The sequence below is a fragment of the Drosophila montana genome, unplaced genomic scaffold (assembly GCF_035044405.1).
Source record: "Drosophila montana isolate Dmon_TW-CO22-7 unplaced genomic scaffold, ASM3504440v1 contig_2106_1, whole genome shotgun sequence".
NCBI lineage: Eukaryota > Metazoa > Arthropoda > Insecta > Diptera > Drosophilidae > Drosophila > Drosophila montana.
Genome location: NW_026997017.1, coordinates 903,030 through 922,844, shown reverse-complemented (window position 1 = coordinate 922,844; position 19,815 = coordinate 903,030). Strand labels below are relative to the sequence as shown.

The following is a 19,815-nucleotide window of genomic DNA, read 5'->3' as shown; positions in this document are numbered from 1 at the left end:
TCATAGGAACGATCGGTCAAATAGCCGGTTCTTGTATGGAAAACTTTTTTGTTTATCAAGATATCGTGACAAAACTCGACATTTACTTTTTTTAACTATGCTCATCATATGTATACGGGGAAAGTCTTATCAAGATCACTTTACTATATTATATAGCTCTATAGAAAGAATCGATCGAAAAATTAGTCAAAATATTCGGTTTTCCGAGTTATTTTCATGAAACTCTGCATTTACGACAACCTTAAATGTCTACAAGGGTATTAGATCTTCGGCATGACGAAGATATCCTTTCTACCTTCATTTCTTTTGTCCGTCCTTTCAGACAGAACATCCATACTTCCGACTTAGGCATATGTGCTGTCTGCAACATATATGTATATACATCGGGAATATATATATATATATATATATACATAGGAAATTATCGATAGTTAATTGAGTTTCATCAAGGAAACAATGAAGTTTTGTGTGTCTATGCCTAGATAAATGTAAATATAGCTTCCATATCTTCCATTTCTCTGCCAGCATATATATTTATATATTATCTACGAAGAAGATCTAAAAGAAGACAAATTCAAATGCAAAGATCTTAGCAGATACGCTGAATCCAGCGCCCCATGCTATGCATGCGAAAAGGATTCTCTAAGAAGTTCGGTGCTTATAGTCCGATCCTTGCGAAATTTTCAAGTCTTTAATATGACACCTATGTATATATATATCTCTATCGATTTTGATCGATTCGTTGGCAACAGAGACTCGCCTGGCTAGGAGAAGCTTTCCACTAACAACTAGCCAAGCTACCCTTTTGACACATATGCAATGGGTATGTAAATCACGTTGGCCTTCCCTCAACAAACAACAAATAAAAAAAAAAAAACACGTCGCTGCACACCTTTTGCTAAATTTAACAAGAATTTCAATTGTTGCTATTGCTATTTGTTGTTTACTAGACACTTTCAAAAGCATTAATCATATAGTTGTTGTTGCTGTTGTTGTTGTTGTTGCTGTTGTTGCTGCTGTTGTTGCAGGCGACAGTGTCAAAGCCAATGTGAATAGTTGCCCAATTTGTTGAGCTAGCTGAACAACAACAACAACAGCTGCAATTGCCTGCATTCGCTTTGGTCAGTTGAACAGCAGCAACATCCACAGCAGCAGCAGCAACATCTACTGCAACGGCAGTAACACCTCGCCTCGCCTCGCCCCTCCCCGCCTGCAATACTTTTTAATTGTTTTGTGCCTTTCGGTCCGGCAATTTCCATTTTGATTTCCATGCTTGGTTGCATGCGATCAAACAGCTCCCCCCCCCCCCCCCCCCCTCTCCACCCTTTGGACGCCTCTGGCTGACGGCGCAGCGACCCCTTTTTGGCTAGCAGCAATTTGTGGGGTTTGTTACGCTTTAGCGGAATTGCGCCAAATAACTTGGCAAGCCTATTGCCAGCAACAACAACAACAACAGCAACAACAGCAACAACAACAGCAACAACAACAGCAACAACAACAACAACAATCGAAGCCACGTCACAGCGTCCAAAATAAATTGTACTTTATTGTAAAAATAAACGCACATCAAAATTCAAATGAAACACAAATAAAAATTGTTTCAATTAAATAGAAATATTTTTGATTGTTATTATTTTTTTTTATATTTATCTGTTGTTGTTTTTGCGCCTCTTTGTTGTTGTTGTTATCGTTGTTGTTTTTCTTTGTTTGCTTGTGTTTATTTTTTTTTGGCCCACATTGAAAGCAAAATGTTTAGCAAATTAGTTTTGTCTTCGTTTTTATTTTATTTAATTTGCTTTTTCGCCTTTGTGGCTTTCGTTTTTTATGCGCTGAATCCATTGGAAATGACCGAAAAAAGGGTATCTTGATTTTGTGCGCACATTTCATAAAACAAGATCGGACTTTAAGCACCGAGTTCTTATGATATCGAAGAGAAGCTGAAATATATTCAACGGCAGCTAGACGATGTTTCGAGGGTATCTGCCAGTCATGCACTCCCGTCTAGAGCACTTTTCTGTTTTCGCTGGCTTTGTTTAAGTTGTTCAATGCTTTTTCTTAAAGCAAAGCAAAAGAAAAATACAAATTAAGATTAAAGCGCTGAGCGCAATGTGTGAAAGTTGAAATACACTGACAAAAAATTTTTGCAAGTCGAATTGGAATTACTTTCACACGATAGATAGTTCGAGAGAGAGAGAGAGAGAGAGAGAGAGAGAGAAGATGAGAGAGAGGGAGAGTGAGTGTGAACAATTTTAACTTGCATTTACTCAAAAAAACGACATTAATTTGAATTTCCGCTCATTTTACACCTGCCAGCGTGAATTTGTCAAAGTGGATTAAGCAAAAGATGCTTATTTTGAGGCAAGACCTTTGAAAACTTGAAGAGAGACCGATTTATCATAAAGTTAGCCCAAAATTGGGTAAAATATGAATTTTTCTTCACCTAGAAACCAAATTTTTCGAAGCATGTGGACCTCATATCAAAAGCTGATTGGAAAATTGTAAATAAATAACATCAAAATTTCCTACCTGTTGCATATTGTCCCAGCAAATCTATAAGACACTGCGCATTGTGTAAATACCCTAACCAAAATAAATATATATATACATATATGTATAGACAGATATATGCATATATATTTATGTCTATATATATTTAGTCGAGTTAAATGTTTTTGTGAATGCGTACAAACGAAAATTTGGAAAAATCTCGCTCGCCCTCAATCTGTCTATCTCGCTCTCTCTCGCTCTCCCTCACTCTCCCACACTCTCCCTCTCTCTCTCTCTCTCTCTCTCGCGCTACGTGCTGTGTGTATTGCCTAAATAATCCCCAAGCCAAAAATAGCTCTCGACGTATATTCCAACTCACGAAACGTGTTCGAAAATTCGAAAAAAATTTTTGTTGTTGTTTTTCTTTTTCTTTTTTTTCTTCGTATTTGTTGTTATTTTTGAAATATTGTGCTAGCCAAATTTGGTCAAATTGTTATTAAGGCAAGCCCGAGGAAATAACGAGAAAAACCAAAATAAAATGCCCAATCGGAGGCGTGGCCAAAGGGGAGAGCAGAGGGGGAGAGGGTGGAGAGGGGGGTGACTAGCACAGCTGTCAGTTGGTTGCATTTGGCAGGGTGGGAGGGGAGGGGGAAAAGTCGGAAAACAGAACGTCCGAGACGAAATACCAAAATATACGATATATAGTTTTAGAATTTTTCATTTTTCATTTCTTTTTTTTTTGCACTGAATTTTCGGTGCTTTTCCTTATTTTGGGCACAAGTCAAATGCGGGCAAACGCTGCGTATACTTAATTTAATTTGCAATATGCACACATTTTATTGTTGGACTCAAATATAGCTCAAATACTTCAGATACAGTTGCCCGATAAGTTATATATGTACATGTTGGTAACCAGCTGGAAATGGGATAAACTAATAAACCATTATTTATTTATGTTGAGTTCGTTTAACTGAAGCCTCATCAAATGCGATAAAAAGCACAAGTTATGCTGTTTCAGCCCGAAACCCATTGAACATGGTTAAAATGAAGTGAGCAGAGTATATTGACTATATGCCAATGTATGTAACAGGCGGCAGGAGACATATCGTATTCCAAGAGATATAGAGAGTATATACTTATCCAGCTTCGATAACTAACTCGATAAAGGTCAAGAACTTGAAGATCGTCTTGATTCCACATTATCGATAATTTCCCGAATGTGGAATGCAGCACGACGGCAGCAGGCATCTCGCACCCCAAGAGTTATAGAGTATATGGCGTATAAAGAGTCTTGTTCAGCGACTCGATCTATAACTTGAAGTTCGAGTTGATTCCACATCTTCGATAACTTCTCGAGTTGCTGCTAAATCGATTAAATATCGATACAACTATTTAAGAGCCAGAGACAACCTATTTAGAATCCAGCTGGCTTTCTTTCCCTTTCTCTCTTCCGTCCGAAAGAACATATTGAGAATCCATCTGATTTAATTTCTAAAAAAACCTCTCACCCAGAACGTTCACCTTCTGAATATCTTCCTTTCCTCCACCCAAATGTTTCAATAAAGCGCCTTGCGCTTTCGCACACACATTTCCACATCTGCCACATTTCACAAAGATCGGACTATGAGGACCGATCTTAAGCAGAGATTCTCCGACATAAGAAGCACAGCAGCGTGCTTTGAGAAACAATTTCAAATTGAAACAAATAATTCAATTAAAATTCCTGTTTTCGACAGCAAAGCTGAAAGAGGCATAACAAGAAATTCTAAATTTTACGAATGTTGTTTTTGCTACTAACGTACGAAAGGGTATATTGCTTGTGTGCCAAAAGCTAGAGTAGCCCAAAGTCGTGGATATTCGCTTTGGTTTTATGTTTATTGTCCGATTCGTAATGCTCCATACAGTTTGACAAGCATTTGCTACAGTTTTCGAGTCTCGAAAGGAAAGAAATTGATGAAAACCAAAGTCGATTGACGCGGCGTATGCGCAATATGCTGCGGCATTACGCATACGCCAGGTATGCTGGCAGCATTTATTTGTTGATGCTGCGCGAATAATTGGCTCATGGCGACAAAAACAAAAAAAAGGCAGCCGGAAGAGACAACAAATTCGTCTACGTCTGGCCATGGCTAAGGACGACAAATTGCTTCGATTTTGTTTTTTTTGTATTTTTTTTGTATTTTTTGTGTTTCTTTCACTTCTGGGAGGAGGGGGCTGATTTTTGGCTAGCGTTGCCGGCGAATGCGCTCATCGGTTTTATTTAGAGCCAAAGTGCCAAAGAGCCAAACGGCGCAGCGGCTAAGAAGAAGAGCTAGTAGAAACAGCTGGCGTTTGCTTTTCGCCACGCACTGTAGCTGCCAGCCACACCAAAGGGGGCCGCGTGTGGGCGGCACACAAAATTTTCCGGTTGATAAACAAAAAAAATATATCGAAGAAGCAAACAAAAAGAGCATTCGCTGATTTGTGTTTCGTTTTGCGCATTTCAGGTGAAAACGACGCGCATCAGCAGCAGCAGCTACAGCAGCAAAGCTGGCAGCAACAGCAACAGCAACAGCAACAGCAGCAGCAGCAACATCAACAGCAGCAACAGCAGCAGCAGCACTCGGAAGAGCACATCCTCAGCACCAGTTACACGCACAACTTGTGACATCGAGGAGATTTGGGACGAGCAGTTACTGAGGCAATTGGTATGTCTGTTAACATAACCTCAACAAAAAAGCGCACGCAGCGTTGCCAGCTTGTCATGAGATTATTTCGAACATAACCTCAACAAGAGTGCGCGTTGCCAGCTTGTCATGAGATTATCTTCCAACATAACCTCAGCAAGAGTGCGCGTTGCCAGCTTGTCATGAGATTATCTTCAACATAACCTCTAAGAAAAGCCACGCAGCGTTGCCAGCTTGTCATGAGATTATCTTTCAACATAACCTCAACAAGAGTGCGCGTTGCCAGCTTGTCATGAAATTATTTCTAACATAACCTCAACAAAAAAGCGCACGCAGCGTTGCCAGCTTGTCATGAGATTATTTCCAACATAACCTCAACAAGAGTGCGCGTTGCCAGCTTGTTATTTGTTTTGCTAAATACTAAACTCGTTTGTTTCCCTCAGCTGGAACAGGCGTCCACATACGAGGAGCGTCGCAAGATCCGTGCACGTTTACGCGAACTTATGGCGGAACGCGAAGGTAAGTCATCCATTGCAATAGTTAAAGCCCGATCCTAACCTCAGCATAAATGCCAGCACTTGATGCAAAGGAGTTTGGCCGTCGACAAGTGCCAAGATGATATTTAAAGGGTTACGGTTTAGCTCTCTCTCTCTCTCACTATCCTTTTCTTACTCTAACTACCTTTCTCTCTCACACACACACACACACAGACTATCTCTGGCCTTACTATAGCTTCTGATTGTGTTCTGTATTTGTATCTTGTAGATATGCAAACAGCGCATACTCGTAGCTAGGCTAAAGTAATATAATAGAGCGATTTATCCAGGACAGGTATTGCAAATTACTCGTCGTTCAGTCAGACATACATATATCATCGTCTATTTACATTTACATGACTATATTCATTATATATGTATTTTCATATTCATCAATTATATTTATGTACGCGTTCTCGTTACTCGTCCACTCGTTGTTATTTCAATCGTTTTTCGTTAACTCGTTCAACGTGCCCCCGTTCAATGTTCACTCGTCCGTTTAGTCGCTATAATTTACAATGGTGAACGTTCAATTATTAAACGCTTATTCGTCATTTCTTTAACTTGTCGATCGTTTAACATTCACACGTTCAACATTTACCCGCTATAATTTACCTTGATGAACGTTCAATTATTAAGCGCTTACTCGTTATATTTTTAACTCGCTGTTCGTTCATTGGTTGAACGTCGTTTTACTCGTTCAACATTTACTTGCTATAATTTACCCTGAAGAACGTTCAATTCTTCAAAGCTTACTCATCATTCTTTGATTCGTTGTTCGTTGATCGTTCAACGTTCACGTTCGTTGGAGGCTCAATCTTCAAACGTTTACTCGTTATTCCTTAACTCGTTCAACATTCGCTCGTTCAAAATGTACTACTTTATAATTTAATTCGTTTGACTTTCAGTCGTTAAACGCTAAGTCATTGCTCTTAGATTCGTCGTTCGATTATTCGTTCAACGTTCACTCGTTGAACATTTACTCGTTACATTTTATTTCATGCGACTTCCACTAGTTAACTTTTGCTTACTCGTTATTCTGCGACTCGTTGTTCGATTATTCACTCGACATTCACTCGTTATTCTTTAACAATAACTCGCTCAATGCTCTCAATCGTTGCTCTTGAACTCGTTGAACGTTCACTCGTTAAACACATTAATTCGTTATTCTTAAACTCGTTCTGCGTTCACTCTTCTTCAACGTCACCCGCTCAATGTTCACACGTTCAAACATTTTTACTCGCTCACGCGTTCACTCGTTTTTTTTTTTTTGTGTTGTTCTCTCGTTGCTTGCACACTCGTTACTTGTCTCGCCAAAGGCCCAGCAGGCTTACCATCGTATCAGCTGCTGCTCGGCCCTTGACGTGCTCCCAACAAAAACTCCAAATTCTCTCTGTCTCTCTCTCTCTCTCTTGCTCTCTAGCACTCGTTGCCACAACGAACGAGTTGTGTAGATTTGCAGGACAGCGTCCTGTCCTGTTTTACCCCCCCCCCCCCCCAGTTTCGAACGCTTTGCTTATTGTGAGCCCCATCCAAATCCTATTGTTTCTTGTTTGTTGTTGTTGTTGTTTTTCTTTATGAATACTTGTATACATATATATATATCTCTCTCTTTCTCTTTTATATATCTCTCTCTCTCACTCTCTCTCTCTCTCTCTGTCTCGCTCTATCACACTCATGTACACACTGTAAATTTCATGCACATTCGTAAAAAAAAAAATCGCTCGAAATTTGTTTGCGTCGCGCGTTTTCGTAGAGCAACAAAATTTAAAGGCGGGCGGTGAAAAGGTCGCTGCCAAAGAAGAGGAAGAGAGCAGCGCCAGCGAATATGAGGAAATAATTGAAGAGGTCACCGACGACGACGACGACGACGACAGCAGCGACGAGGAGCAGCAAGCGCCAGCCAAGCCCAAGGAGACGGAGAAGGAGAAGGAGAAGGAAACGGAAAGCATCGATAAAAAGCTGGCCAAAGTCGAGCTCAGCAAGCAGGTGGTCAACAAGCAGCTGCTGTCCGACAGCCAAGTGGACAGTGTGGTGCAGGGTGAGTCCCCGCCAGAACCAGAACCAGAACCAGAGCCTCAGCCAGAGCCAGAGCCAGCACTAGGAGCAACTGCAGCAGCAGCAGCTGTCAGCAGTAGTCATAGCCTTAGCAGTAGAAAAGTCAACAGTAGCCTTAGCAGTAGCCAAAAATCTAGCAGCACAGTGAAGCCACAGACTAAAGACCCGACGACAGCGAACAGCAAGACGAATACCAATCAGCAGCAGCAGCAGCAGCAGAAGGAGAAGGAGAAGGAGAAGCCAGCTGCTGGCATGTCTGGGCCGCAGCTGAAGCGGCTGAGTGTGCCGCAAAAGGAGGATTCGGGCACGGAGAGCGGCGAGGATTTGCGCCTGCTGGCCGCCGGGCTGCGCGACACGCTGCAGCTGCAGCAACAGCAGCAGCGCAGCGATGCGAATCGCGGCCTGCTCGACGAGGTAACCGATGCGCTCAGCCGGCTCGAGTGCAGTTTGAAGCTCGGCCAGGAGCTGGCCGTCGATGGTGGGCAGCGGCAGGCGCTGCTCACGCTAATTGCGCGCCTCCAGAGCGGACTGAATGCGCCCGCAGCTGGAGCAGGAGCAGGAGCAGCTGATCCACAAGCGGCAGCGGCAGCGACGGATCTGGGCAATGGCGAACCGGAGCTGGGCGGAAGGCAGCGTTTCGCCAAGCGGCGGCAGCGCAGCAATCGGCACACGGTCGGCGTCAGTCGCGAGGAGCTAGCGGATGCGCGTCGCTACATGGAGGACATGCTCATGCTGGAGCAGCACGCGGTCAAGACGTCGGCGCCAGTTGCAGAGCCAGAGCCAGCGCCTGCGCCGTTGCTGGTTCGATCTCTGGAGCGCAATGCCAGCTCGAGCGCCATTGTGGGCGCGCCCAGCACACAGCTATACAGGCCAAATCAGTTTGTCGCCGCGCAGCTGAAGCCGCCGCAGCCGCAGCCGAGGCGTCCGCTCTCGGGCGACTATGCGGTCAGCTTTGCCAGCTATGCGCCGACGCAGACGCCGACGGAGCTCGTGCCGGCGACGACGCGTTTTAATGGCGGCAAGAAGCAGCTGATGAAGCGCGCCAATACAATTGATATACCCAAGGTGAAGGCGAAGTACAACAGCGCCGACTGCGACAGCGACTCGGACGAGGAGGAGCACAGTCGCAGCAGCCAGACGGGGCCAAATCTCGGCCTGAAGCGCGCCGTTCAGGTGAGCGTAAAGCGGCGCGTGCAGCAGGTGGTGCCGCCGTTTGAGCCCAAAACCGAAAATGATCACAAGTTCCTGGCGTTCATCAACAAGCAGAGCCACCAGGGCGGCCTTGGCTGGGCGGGCGCCCGATCCGTCTCCAACTGGACGCACAAATTCGGCAATATCAAGCACACGTTCGAGACGGGCGCCGCGGCAACCGCAACCAAGGGCAAGCCGCCGCAGCCGCCGCAGCCGCCCAGCCACCAGCAACAGTTGCTCCGGGAACAGCAGCAGCAACAACAGCAACAGCAGCAGCTGCAGCAGGCGGCGCTGCTGGAGCGCCAGCGGCGCCAGGAGCTGGAACGCCAGCTACGCCTAGAGCAGGAGGCGCGATTCGAGCGGGAGCAGCGCGCCCGGCTAGAGCACGAATACTACGAGCAGCAGCTGGAGCGCCAGCAGCTGGAACGGCAGCAGCAGCTCGAGCGCCAGCGGCAGCAGCAGGAGCAGCTGGAGCGGCAGCGCCGTCAGGAGATGGAGCTGCGCATGCAGCAGCAAAGGGAACGTGAACGCGAGCAACAGTCGACGGCGACAACAGCAGCAACAGCAGCAGCAGCAACAACAGCAGCAGCAGCAACAACAGCAGCAACAGTTGCTGGCGGCGCGCCGCTTAATCAATTTATACACGCGCCGCAGTCCGTGTTTCGGCCCATTGATCAGGGCCCGGCGCCGAGCATATACAAGCCCATTGCCCAAAAGGTCGGCAGCAGCTGGCAACCAACGGCAGCAACAGTTGCCGGCAACAAGCAACAGCAACAGTTGCTGCCGCATTCCGGCTACAGCAACACGCCGTCGCCGTCGCCCGCCTCGACGACGGCCAACTCGCCCATCGGGCTGCCCTGGCTGGCGAAGCCGCGCGTCGACAACAGCGACTTCAAGCGCAAGGCCCACCACTTCGAGGCCTGCTCCCTGCGCGACCAACTCGAGCAGCAGCAGACTACGTCGTCGCCGAGCGTCTACGTTCAGCGTCACAATTCGTTGCGCGCGAAGGCGCCGCCGGCGACGCTCAGCGAGTTCCGGAAACGTCCCTCGCTGCCCAATGCCATGCAGCCGGAACTGGAGCTCTATCAACAACAGGCGGGGCCGGCGCCTCCGCCGCCGACCAACATCTCCTTTACATATGCGGACTATCCGCCCGCGCCCGCGCCCGCGCCCATGTCCGTGCGTCTGGCCAATTATCGCAGTCAGCCGTGTTTGAGCAGCATTGGTGTTGATCTGGAGCCGCTCACCAATCCGCTGGCCGCGCCCCTTGTGCTGACCAGCGCGAATCCCACATTTGTGCCGGGCCAAACGTTCGACTATGCCAGCCCGTTGGACAGCCCGACCAGCTGCCTGACCGCGCCCGCCTTTACGGACAACACGGACGACGACCTGGACCTGGACTCGGATCACAATATGCACGAATACCGTGCCGAGATCAAGGTCATGCGCAAACCGCGCAGCCAGACGGCAATCACTGTCGCACCGCGACGCGCCGCCCATGTCAGCGACGACGAGGTGTACGGCCGGAATTCGCGTGCCGCCAAATCCTTGCTGTACACCATGAAACAGCTGGGCGGCGGCAGCACGGGACAAAGCACAAGTGTTGCGGGCCGGGGCAACAAGCTGCCGCAGCCAATGACCGCGCCCAGTTCGCCCAGCAAGCCGGGCTGCCTGTCGCCCGACGGACGCATGTACCAGGCGCCGCTCGTCGAGCCGCTCTTCCCGCAGCTCAGCAGCTTCGAACCGAAGCGCCGGCCGCAATACGCGCAGCCAGCTCCTCCGGCCAGCTATCTGGGCGAGCCGCAAACCTCCTACGTGGTCACCTATCCGCTGGAGGATTCGGCCGATGAGCACGAGTCGAGCGCCAGCTTGAGGGAGCGCGCGCGACGCACCTCCGAGCACTCCACGGCCAGCAGCAACATGTCGCTGACCAGCTGGACGGCCAATCCCATGCATGTCGGCATCCCGCCCCCCGTCGATCGCAGCACCAAGCCGTCGCAGCAGCAGCAGCAGCAGGCTCGCCCGCGTCTGAGCATGCGCAGCCACACGATCAGCGACTCCAGCGGCTACGAGTCCAGGCCGCTGGCGCAGCTGCTGCGTCAGAATACGGCGGAGGCGCCAGCGCTGAGCGCCAGTCGCCAGCAACAGTTGCAGCGGGAACAGCAGCAGCAGCAACAGTTGCTGAAACAGCAGCAATTGCAGCGTGAGCAGCAGCAACAACAGTTGGAGCAGCAGCAACAGTTAAAACAGCAGCAACAATTGCAGCAACAGCTGCAACAACAGCAACAGCAACAGTTGCAGCGGGAACAGCAACAGCAACAATTGCAACAGCAACAGTTGCAGCGCGAACAGCAACAACAACAGCTGCAACAACAGCAACAGTTGCAGCGGGAACAGCAAAAGTTGCAACAACAGCAACAGTTGCAGCTGCAACAACAGCAGCAGCAACAGTTGCTACGGGAACAGCAACAACAACAGCAACAGCAAAAGTTGCAACAACAGCAACAGTTGCAGCTGCAACAACAGCAGCAGCAACAGTTGCAGCGGGCGCAACAGCTCAGCGAGCTGCGTCGCAAAAGTCTCGGCAATGTCTCGTCATATAAATCCTCCGCGCCCGCCGATACGCCGGACATTGTCAAGTCGTCGCTGCCCAAAGAGCAGGCGCCGCTCTTGAAGAAATTCGGACCACCCCAACGGCATCATTATGTGCCCAATGCGTATCAGAGTCCGCAGCTGAACAAGCAGCAGCAGACAATCAGCAGCAGCCAGCACATCAGCAGCAGCAGCAGCAGCAGCTGCACCGCCAGCTTTGTGGCACAGCAGAAGCCGCTCATTGTGGAGACGCCCGCGACGCCGCAGCCAACAGTTGCCGGAGCTGCTGCCGCTGAGCCCTTGCCGGAGGATCAAATACCACGCAACATAGTCTTTAATAATGTGAGCGCGTTTAGCTCGCTCAGCCGACGCAGCCTGGACGAGGAGCACCACCAGCAGCAGCTGGTCAACGGCGGCTCCAGGCTGAATCGCCTCAGCAAATGTGATTCGTGGCATCAGATCTGTCAGCAGCAGACGCAGACGCAGCTGCAGTCGACAACACAACAGCAGCAGCAGCAGCAACAGTTGCCGCGGTTCGGGCATGCGCCCGGCGAGCTGAGACGCACCAAATCCGGCCATTCGCTGGCCGTGCCCAAGCTGTACGAGGCGGGCATCGACAAGGAGCAGCTGGGCGAGAAACAGCGCACGGTAGCTGCCTATTTCTCTGGCCAAAAGTCGCCCACGGGCGCACACCTCGACGAGCTGCGCACCACAACAACAACAACAACTGCAACAACATCTGCAACAACATCCGCGAATCGCAAATCGGCAATAAATCGCACCAAGACCAGCGAGAAATTGTCGGCGGCACGCAAATCGCTCAGTTCGCTTAATTCCACCTCAAATGGTAATGTGTCGACGGCGGGACTTGGCCTCAATTTTGGTCTGTTGCGTGCTGCTGGTGGTGCAGCAATTGGCGGTGGTGGTGGTGGTGGTGCCGTTGGCGGCGGCGGCGGACTCAGTCGCAGCGCGACAATGCCGCATATGGCGCATCTCAATTTGCTGGACGAGAGCAATGTGGAGGATGCGTTCGAGCAGCTCATGCTGGGCGCCTAAACTGCCAGCTTGTGCGACAAATCGATAGTTCGATAGGTCGATAACTCGTTTGATTGTTAGACACACACACACACACACGAAACAGACACACACACACACACAGCAGCCATTCCAGTTTGAGCCGCCCAGCGAGACGCAACTGGACACAACAAACGACACACACTCGCACACACACCAACACACCAACACACACACTCACACGAAGCCGAACTGTTACTGTACTGATTACCGTTTACCGTTATACCATTTATCGATAACTGTTTCAAAAACACGCTACTTTTGAGCGTAGGCTTAGGGTTTTTTTTTTGTTTTGTTTTTTTTTCCCCCCGCCCAGTTTCTAGTCAGCGAAACGTTCCAATTCCGTTTCGTTCCGTATTTGTTTTTTTTTTTTGTTTGCGGCGAGTCTCTGAGTTTAGTTGGAGGGACCACATGCGGGCTTTATTTTGCTTACCCTCACACACACGCACTCCCACACACGCACACACACACACTCACAGCCCGAGTTAGCTGCGCTGCCCAACCGCAGGATGCCATAAAGAATTATGAAAAACAGCTGCAATTTTAAGAAAGTCACTACAAATGAGATCAAGAATCAACCGCAGCCGCAATTCCGAGAAGAACTTGAAACGTTTTACGATTTGTGAGTGAGAAACAAATAAGAAATGAAAATGAACAAAAAAAAAAAAAAAAACCATATCACACACCAACTGTACAAAATGCCCAAAAACAGCGTTGCCACCTAGTTGTTCTTTTTTATAGCGCGCGTTCCATGTACTACCATTTGCTACACCCGCCCGGCCTAACTGCACCCAAATACCCTATATACATCTATATATATATTATTATATAATTTATTTTCACACATTTCTTTTTATACATTTTTTCGTATATTTGTTTTCAAGCGTTTTTTTCTTTATTAAATCTTTTTTGCCTGCCCCCAAGTCCCAAGAAACTGTACAAAGTTAGCTAGCGCTTTAAACGTTCTTAATTCCATTCCGTTCCATAACGTTTCATTGCCGTTTCGTTTCGTTTCGTTCCATTGCCGTTGCGTTGCGTTGGCTGTTTGAGATTTGGTTGGTTGGTTGGTCCAGCGTAAACAAAACACTTTTTACACACACGCAAATCCCATGTTGTCCCTCCTCGCTCTCGCTCTCTCAATCTTTCACTCTGTGAGTCTCTCTCTCTCACTCTCTCTCTGAATCTCTATTTGTACATACACTATAAAAGCCCGCCCCGCCCACAGAGTTTAGCCTCCTTCTAGCATATATATTTTTGATTATTGTCACAGCTCAGCTGCCCAGTTAGCTGTGCTGGCTCTTTCACGCTTTCCACACGCTCTTTTCTTCGCATGTTGATCGTTTTTTCTTTTTTTTTATAAGAGTATTGTGCATGTCGTAGTAGCTTGTAAGTTTATTGTACTCGCAACGCCCATACAGAGAGTTGCACCGCCAACAGCACCACCAGCGCCACGCCAGAAACCAGATACCAGACACCAACCACCACAAATGCCAACGCCAACAGCTGAGAGCGATCGCGACTATATTTCGTTTTTACATTTAACTGTTTATTATTTTGACGTTTTGTTGCGTACTGTATGTTTTGTGGAACGCGCGGCATGAAACAGCCGTTTGACAGCGTTGCCAGATATGCGCGTGTTGCCATCGTTGCCATTCGTTGCGCCGGCTTCTTTTATTTTTAAGCGCTCACATTTTTGACTAAAAACACACACAAATTCAAAACAGGAAAAAGTGATTTGCAAATGCCATTTTCCGCGTGCTGTTGTTTCGTTTCGTTCGTTTTCGTGTATAGCATACAATTTGTTGCCTGCCTCTAGACTAGACTAAGACAAGATACAAAAAAAAACCAAAAAAAAAAAATACAAAAAATAATATAAACAATTTTATTAATCTTTCTAACCTTATTTTTCACCCAAAACATTTTTCAATAACTTCTTTAACTACTTACATCATGATGTTGATTGAAATGATTTGATGTGCATGCAATTTCGACTAATTGTTGTAATTATTGCTTACTTTTTTTCTCCCCTGTTTTTGTTTTTCATTTCATTTCCCAACCAACAACAATTCGTCTAAAACCTTTCTTCATACAGCACAACACAAGCAACAAAGCTCAACGACCAGTGAACGCACCGAGACGAAGTCGAAAGATGGCGGCGCAGTTGTCACCACAACAACAACAAAAGGTATCGATATCGATAACAGCTCACAAATATCAAGTATAAAAATGCAACCCTGTTTCTTGATCCATTCACAGTTACCACACGCACTGTGAGCGGCAGCGCTGCCTCCAAGAACATCTCGCCGCTGGCCAAATTCAAGCAGCTCGACAAGGCAGCTGCCCAGCAGCAGGCTCAAAAGTAAGCTAACAACTACATACATATACATATACATATATACATATATACATATATACATATATACATATATACATATATATGTATATATATATCATAATATTATATTGTCCAGTACATATATACAAAAAACAAAGAAGAAAACATACTGTAGAACGTATCAAGAGGAAAGCTAACAAAATGTTGCTGCACAATTTTGGCCAACGTTTACCAACACTGAACAAAGATTGTTGAGTTCAAAAATATAAAAGGGAGACATTTTGTTTTGCTTTCCTTTTGCACACACATTTTTGGTGCAGGTTCACATCCAACACACACGCACAGTAAACACACACACACACACACACACACACACACACACATACGCACCAATACATGTACACATTCACTAGTTTCACCTTATTTTTTATGCCCATTTTCTGGTGTTGGTGGTCGGCAACATAAATGTCTCTTGTGCCTCTAGGTGAAGTTCTTAATGTTTTTTGGGTAAATTGTAAACTGTTGAATTGCGTTCCTTGTGTATATTAATGTGTCCTTGTCTTGCTCTAGCCTACTGGGTTTGCGCACGCAGCTCTCTCGCTCCCTCTCACTCGCTCACTCTCTGTCTCTGTCTCCCTCTCTCTCTCTCTCTCTCTTTTTTTGTGTCTCTGTCTCTGTCACGTTTCCTTACGCACCTGTCGTCTCTTCAATACCGAAAAACTTTAGACAAACACACACACACACACACGAAAAAGAACCGTTATGCCATATCTGACTTATTGTAAGAATAATATAAATAATTATTGTTGTTTCCCTCTCTAACACAAGCCCAAATCCCATACACACGCACACACACACACACACATAAACACAAACTAAACAACTCGAACACCCCAATCACATACAAGAGTACAAAATTTATGTATAAAAAATAAAAGAAAACACAAAAAAAAACAAAAAAAACAATCTAAGACAAAAAAAATAAATACAAATTGTGTGAGTTTCGCTAAAACGTCTGCCCCTCCAACCTTGAATCATTTGTTCAGATCATCTCCAACAACAAGCACACCCACGACCCCCGGCGGTTCAGCACAACCGTTATTCAAATTTACCGATCCGGCATTAAATGCGCGCGCCGCCACTGTCAAGGATCAACTTCTGCAGTGGTGTCAGCACAAAACGCAGGAATATGAGGTATCCAAATCCTAAAAAATACCACAAAATACCAACAAAACGCAAAATACCAACCAACCAAAAAAAAAAAAAAAAAAATTATGATTATGATTAAAAAACAAACAGCCAAATGCAAACGCAAAGCCACAGCCACATTGACCGTTATTTGTTGCCTTTTCTTTGTTATTATTGAAATATTTGTTTTTGTTTTTTTTTTATTTTTGATTTTTGATTTTGTTTGCTCTCGTTTTACTACTATTTTGTATTTGTATTTGTATTTTTACTGCCGTTCGTTTTCATATTGCAAATAATTTTTAACAAATTCTAACGCTTAGAGACCCAACAAAACAAAAAAAGAAAAGAAAACCAAAATCAAATAACCAAAAAAAAAAAACAAAAGCGTAAATACAATAACTAAACAACGCCTAACCGCTGGCTGAGCTTTTGAGCAACACTCATCTACACATGCATACACACAAAATACACACACACACAGAGAGACATACACACAAGCAAACACGCAACTAGAAAGAAATAAAACCGTTATAAACGCACGCAAGCAGCCTGGGATTGGCTGAAAGTCTGTGGATGAAGTCGAGGCAGAGGAGTAAGAAGCAGAAGCGCAGCTTTTACTCTCATTTAAAGCAACTGTAAACGTTGCTCACATATATCTACACTGCTTTTTATACTTATTATTATTAATATACATAATTACTATTGTTGTTGTTGCTGTCGTTGTTGTTCTTGCCATTTGCTTTTGGGGCTGGAGCTTACAGCAAATAATACTACAAAAAAAAAAAAAAAAACAAACAAACATTGCTTTATTGCTGCTGCTGTCGCTGCTGCTGCCGCTGCTGCTGCTGCTGCTGCTGCTGATGATAATAAAAAAGAAAAGATTTTAAGTTCAAAGCTGAGCTGTTTTATGCCCGCTCTACCCAACGCCCCGAATGCCCCGCCCTCTGCCCGTTTAAACAGGAACAAAAAAAACGCACTTATTACAATTTCTTTCATCCATGTTATTCGCAGAACGTCCAAATAAGCAACTTTAGCTCGAGCTGGTCAGACGGCTTGGCCTTTTGTGCGCTGATACATCATTTCTTGCCAGATGCATTTGACTACAGTAAACTAACCAAACAAACTCGCAAACATAACTTTGAGCTGGCCTTCAGCGTGGCTGAGTAAGTTTCCTCTATCTGCCGTTTAACAACACTGGCCAGCTGTTAACTAACACACTCCCTCTCTCTCTCTCTCGGTCGCTCTCTTTAGCGAGAAAGCTGGCATTGCGCCCTTGCTGGATGTGGAGGACATGGTGGAGATGAGTCGGCCCGACTGGAAGTGCGTCTTTGTCTATGTGCAGAGCATCTATCGCCGTTTCCGCAATTGCCAGTAAAAGCAGCAACAACAACAACAACAGCAGCAGCAAGAACAACAACAGCAGCAGCAGCAGCAGCAGCAGCACGTGGCCTACAATAACTGTTCATTAAATTTTAAGCAAAAGAGAAAGAAAGAAAATGCAAGCCCCTCTTCAGGCAAATTTGTAGACCTTTTGGCATTTCGTGTTGGAAGAAGACACGCATCCTCCCACATAACTATATCCCATATATATACCCTATAAATAACCCAACATTTTTGATGCATATATTTTAACCACAAATGGCAGGCTCGTCGCATTGAACAGCAAACGGGACATTTTGTACGTTTTTTGTGTTTGTTTTTTTTTTTCTTTATATTATTTTATCAATTTTTTTTTTTTTACTATTATTATTATCATTATAATTATTATTATTTGTTATTGAAACTAAATACTTATGCAATAATTGTTGAATTTTTTTTGTCATAATCTTAATTATAAATGGAGCAAAATGGAGCAAGGCGCAAACTTTACTAACCCCGCTGAGTTTTGATAAGAGAGCGAATCGATACTACGAAACGATACTACTCGATTCCCCTCCGCCCCTACCCCCAATCTACCAGCGCAAAATACTACTCAATCTTCGAAGCGAGCAAAATTATACGAACAAATTACTAACTCGCAGCAGCGGCAAGCGAAATGCGATATCAACATAAAAATATTATTGTATCTACAGCTAATATTAACATTGAACAAAAAAAATACAAGAAAAAAAAACAAAAAAAAAAACTTGATAATTTGTCTTTTTATTGATCTATTCATTATAAGAATTTATTAAAGCAATTATATAGCTTTTTTTTAAAGTTGCAAGTTCATTCAAAGAGTTTTTAAATTGGAAAAATTCGTAGGGTATCATACCGCACATATTTAACCAGCAACTTGTTTACCCTTGCAAAGGGTATTTTGATTTTGTCACTGTCAACAGTCGAACTTTCTTTTTTGAATGGAAAACATTTCTGTTTTCCAAGTCATCTTACTTATAGAAACCGTTTCAAGCCACATTTTTACAGGGTATTCATTTATATGGATGCATTTGTACAGGGTATTCAATATACAAGATTCTTCCACTTTCGTTTATTTTAACATTTACATAGATCTTTTAATTTTTTGCCTGTTTATACCCTGCAACCATTGTTTATGGGAAAAAGGGGTATATCGTTTGTGTGCAAATACGATAAAGACTTGAATTTGAAAATGATTCATGTATCATATCGATATCTCCTCCCATTTTCATAAGATCGATAAAAGTCGAGCTATAGATAAGTAAAGGCATAGAAAGATTGTGAAAATTCGCTGTAAATTCGATTAAGATCGGACAATGAGAGCCGACGCTATGCAATAATATACTATTCCCATAGTCTGGAGCATGTGAGCGTGTGTGTGTGTGTTTGTTGTCTTCTCTATGTATGCGTAAAAGAAAGCTAGAAGGTTTGTAGTGGTAGGGTATCTGCTAGTCGGGCACTGCCAACAAGCGCACTCTTATTCAAATTTCAAATGAGATACGCTTAATTGTTGCTCTAGAATATATATCTATAGACCGTCACCTGACAATGCAACAAAGCATTACCTTAAAATTGTGAGGTTATGTTGAACAAAGAGCGTAAATAGTGAGGTTATGTATTATATATTTTGGATAGTTGGCATGGGGGCAGCTGTCAGCCGAAACTAATCTCAGCCATGCTGTGAAAGTCGAACATTAAGTTTTGTGTAAGGTATTGTGTAGGGTATCTAAGGGCCAGGAAAACTGCTAAAGAAGGCCATACGAGAGAGCAAGCGAGAATGCTTTCTGGAACTATGCCACCCAGCCGAATATGATCCTTGGGGCAAGGCATATAAGACCGTCGTCAAAAGACACTCGGCCAGCAAGAAAACGCTGCCTTCTGATCCGAGTGAGCTTGATTTGATTGTGGAAACGCTATTCTCAATCGGACCTGACTATTCGCTTTCAAGGTTTCTGTTAACATTCCTGGAGTGTTACTTAACAGAATGTGGAAACTCTTACTGTTAATACATACAAAGTTAAGGATCAAACTTGAGCGTAATGTTAACATAGAGCGGTTAACAGTAGTATGTTAAGTGACAATCAGCTATCCCTAATTAACATTTTGAATGTGGAAACTCTTACTGTTAATAGTTAAAGTCAAAGTCATTGAGTAATCAATATACAGAGGAGGCTTTTGGATCAAAAGCTCTTTTTCAAAAAATGTGAAGCAAGATATAGAGATTGCAAACACAAATAGGAAACACAACACCCAGCTGCCGTTGCCCAAAAATTCAAAGACGACTTCAGAA

At 44.9% G+C, this 19,815-nt stretch overlaps 1 protein-coding gene across 11 annotated transcripts in view; it reads left to right on the top strand.

The window, feature by feature from the left end:
- Nucleotides 1-18,230, top strand: part of LOC135426955 (smoothelin-like protein 1) — a 53,934-nt gene extending 35,704 nt beyond the window's left edge. For 4 of the 11 annotated variants that reach the window (XM_064680318.1, XM_064680315.1, XM_064680311.1 and 1 more), the window contains 8 exons: nt 4,974-5,174; nt 5,597-5,672; nt 7,446-7,730; nt 14,697-14,789; nt 14,861-14,963; nt 15,986-16,133; nt 17,139-17,290; nt 17,379-18,230. In XM_064680318.1, the coding sequence (XP_064536388.1) occupies nt 4,974-5,174; nt 5,597-5,672; nt 7,446-7,730; nt 14,697-14,789; nt 14,861-14,963; nt 15,986-16,133; nt 17,139-17,290; nt 17,379-17,502 (1,182 nt within the window). In that variant the 3' untranslated portion in view covers nt 17,503-18,230. The other 7 variants (XM_064680321.1, XM_064680322.1, XM_064680312.1 and 4 more) reach the window with 7 other exon arrangements.
- The last annotated feature ends 1,585 nt before the right edge of the window (nt 18,231-19,815 follow it).